The sequence below is a fragment of the Pseudophryne corroboree genome, chromosome 7 (assembly GCF_028390025.1).
Source record: "Pseudophryne corroboree isolate aPseCor3 chromosome 7, aPseCor3.hap2, whole genome shotgun sequence".
Classification (NCBI taxonomy): domain Eukaryota; kingdom Metazoa; phylum Chordata; class Amphibia; order Anura; family Myobatrachidae; genus Pseudophryne; species Pseudophryne corroboree.
In genome coordinates, this window is record NC_086450.1 from 460681100 (window position 1) to 460684791 (window position 3692).

The following is a 3692-nucleotide window of genomic DNA, read 5'->3' on the forward strand; positions in this document are numbered from 1 at the left end:
TTCTTACCTCCGGTCCCGGATTCCCTCAGCACCCTTTACTAAGAGAAGCAGACGCTTATCCTGACAGCACTACGAGGAATATAACCTCCCGCCCTTGACAAAGGGACCTGCGTGTCCCGAAACGTTGGACTTTATGGTGACATGAATACACTTTTTCATTTTGATTAAGACGCTGAGTGCCGCTCCTTTTTTCCTGATTGTTTATCCACTGCTGTTGAGAGGGCACCGGCGCATTTTCTGGACACTGAGAACGGAGTGCCGGTCCATATCCATCCTTTATATATATATATATATATATATATATATATATACCAGTAAATAGAAAACCACAGCACTCGCCACCCCAGAAGCGGGGTGCAGTATCCACACTCGCCACTAATAGGGTGGGGTGCATGTAGCCCATGGCCACCTACTCAGAAATATAGAAACAAAAAGTTCAGCACTCACCAAAATGAGCTCGCTTATCCTCACAACATCTATGGATAAATGAATAAATGATGGGGGTTTAGTTAGTGAATTGGCCAATGCACGGAAGCCTGCATACCGCTCACCAAGGTACCCCACATTCATGCAGGTCCTACACTATCACCAAATCATCAAAATTATAACCTGGCAACTGTATCACATAATATAACTGCAAATATGCCCGCTTGGTGTAAGGTGTACCTGCCATGAACTGCATGGCTTTTAAAAGGTACACTAGTCACCTGATACTGGCTGATAAATTACTAAAGCGCAGCTGACACAGGTTTAAGATAATTGGGGTGCATGAACAATGTTTGTGGCCACAGTTAATGAGTTAACCAAGGATTAACCCTGAAATATACCAGCAAATAGAAAAACACAGCACCCGCCACCCCAGAAGCGGGGTGCAGTATCCGCACTCGCCACTAATAGGGTGGGGTGCATGTAGCCCATGGCCACCTACTCAAAAATATAGAAACAAAAAGTTCAGAACTCACCAAAATGAGCTCACTTATCCTCACAACATCTATGGATAAATGAATAAATGATGGGGGTTTAGTTAGTGAATTGGCCAATGCACGGAAGCCTGCATACCGCTCGCCAAGGTACCCCACCTTCATGCAGGTCCTACACTATCACAAAATCATTAAAATTAAAACCTGGCAACTGTATCACATAATATAACTGCAAATATGCCTGCTTGGTGTAAGGTGTACCTGCCATGAACTGCATGGCTTTTAATTGGGGTGCATGAACAAAGTTTGTGGCCACAGTTAATGAGTTAACCAAGGATTAACCCTGAAATATACCAGCAAATAGAAAACCACAGCAATCGCCACCCCAGAAGCGGGGTGCAGTATCCGCACTCGCCACTTATAGGGTGGGGTGCATGTAGCCCATGGCCACCTACTCAAAAATATACATATATGGGTTGGGGCCACACACATATTTATCTTGCCTCCGTACAACTGGGAAAAACTCACGGCACTGGTCTCACCTATGTTACATCTTCATCCCACCTGTATGTGTGGGGACTCCTGGCTGCCTAACATTGACCTATAAACTATGAGATACAAGAGACAAAGCTACAGCTGTGTGATTGTCCTACTAAGAAATATATAACCGCACAGGCTTGTAAATAGGTTACAGTAATATGTACAATGTATGTATCTTTACAGAGTGACCTGGGTATGACATGGAGAACCAGACTTACATGTATGGATTCCACTTGTTACCATTTTACACAAAATCAAATTATAGATTGCCAACTATATGTGTATTTTTGTTGATATATATATTTGGAGTACTCATTAATGTAATTATAATAACAGTGATATATATTGATTACCATTTGCACACTCCAATGTATTTATTTCTCTGTAACCTGGCCTTTGTAGATATCTGCTATACAACCACTACTGTCCCTAACCTGCTGTACATGTTACTATCTGGAGATAATACAGTGTCCTTCTTACAATGCTTCACCCAGATGTACTTTTATTTTTTGGCTGGTTCCTCAGAAATGTATCTAATATTCATTATGTCATATGACCGATATGTTGCTATATGTGACCCTTTACACTATCACACTATTTTAAACCGGAAACTCTGTCTTGTATTGGCATCAGGCACTTGGATAACAGGAAGCTTAAACTCATTTGTGATTACAATCCCAGCATCACACATGTCCTTCTGTCAGTCTCGCACCATACACCAGTTTTACTGTGATGCTAAAGCTCTGATTAACATCTCCTGTGCTGGTGGAGAAGACTTTTATATTGTAATCTATATGGAAGCATTGGTATATGGAACCTTTCCTGTCATGTTCTGCTTGACATCATACATACAAATTATCAGGGTTATCTTGCAGATAAAATCTAAAGATGGAAGAAAGAAAGCCTTCTCCACCTGCTCATCCCACCTCACTGTTGTCATTATGTTCTATATGACAACTTTGTCTGTGTACCTTGTGCCACCATCAGAGTACTCCAGTGTCCTAGAACCAGTGTTTAGTCTTCTGTACTCCATTGTCACTCCCACGATAAACCCTCTGATCTATAGTCTACGGAATAAAGATATGAAAAGTGCTCTGCTGAAACTCCTGGTGGGGGAAACCAAGTCATGAGAATTACACTGTGAATTAGAACTACAGTTTATCAAATTGTTGTTAATGACTATGAAATAAATAAAATAGTCATTGAATTTGCTCTTATTGATCCTTTATTCTTCGAATTTTTTCTTTTTGGTTTGTTCTGTCTGCTTCAACATTTTTCATTGCTTTTCATCATTAACCCTGAATTTCAGTTTGATGCTCCTGATCAGTGGCAGATGCAGAGGCAAAGCTGCAGAGCAGTCATAAATTCAAATAGGGGAGCCACACCTACTGCCACCACAAACACTGCCAAACATTGCCGGCCAGAACTCACTGGCACTAGGTGTATTTCACCTATCTGAACTCTGGGCTGTACTGCAGCACCACCTCTTGAGCCACCACTGCTCCTGATTATGAGTTGTACACAATATTGATTTTGGACAGAGTTGAGCAATCTTTGCAAATTTGTTAAAATATTTTTGGTTGAACCATTTTTGCCCATTTTCCAGTGTTTGGGATCAAATGGTCGATTGTTGTCTGCTCCCATTCTTTACCAGATTTTCATTCAAAGTAGCCAGATTGGACAGATGGACTGCCAGATAATTATACAGTGTATGCCCAGTTTAATGGGCCCTACACACTGGGCGATATTAGTAAAAGATATGAATAATCTCGTTCATGAATGAATGAGAAACCATTCATATTTTTCAGTGTGGAGGCACCAGCGATGAATGATGCGCAGCCCTGCGCTCGTTCATCGCTGGTGCCCCGTCGCTTGTGCATGCAGGCCAATATGGACGATCTCGTCTATATTTGCCTGCACTGCTATGGAGCCGGGTGACGGGGGGAGTGAACAAACTTCACTCCCCGTCACTGCCCCCCGTGCCGCTGGGGCGCCTGTCGGCCGTATCCGCCGTGGGACAGCTCAACGGCAGATCGCATAGTGTGTAGGGCCCATAAGATGCACAATGTTGATTTGAGCATATCACAAGGTACATTCTGTTTAAAATCAGTAGTGCAGTATTAGTGCCAGGTGGGGAGATTTGTTCTCTTTTGCCTAAGGATAGCTTAATTACATGTCATCTGCAGGAGTAAATTTCACCAGCAAACAATCTATAATACTAACTACAGTAAG

General features: G+C 42.3%; 1 protein-coding gene across 1 annotated transcript; it reads left to right on the forward strand.

Annotated features, from left to right (window-relative positions):
• The first annotated feature begins 2005 nt into the window (after positions 1-2005).
• LOC134944283 (olfactory receptor 2T4-like) lies at positions 2006-2590 on the forward strand. The gene has a single exon (XM_063932861.1). The coding sequence runs from the start codon at positions 2006-2008 to the stop codon at positions 2588-2590; it is 585 nt and encodes a 194-aa protein (XP_063788931.1).
• Positions 2591-3692: the final 1102 nt, after the last annotated feature.

Excerpts from the sequence above, each read along its gene's own strand:
- LOC134944283 (XM_063932861.1), top strand. The coding sequence starts at position 2,006 with ATGTCATATGACCGATATGTTGCTATATGTGACCCTTTACACTATCAC.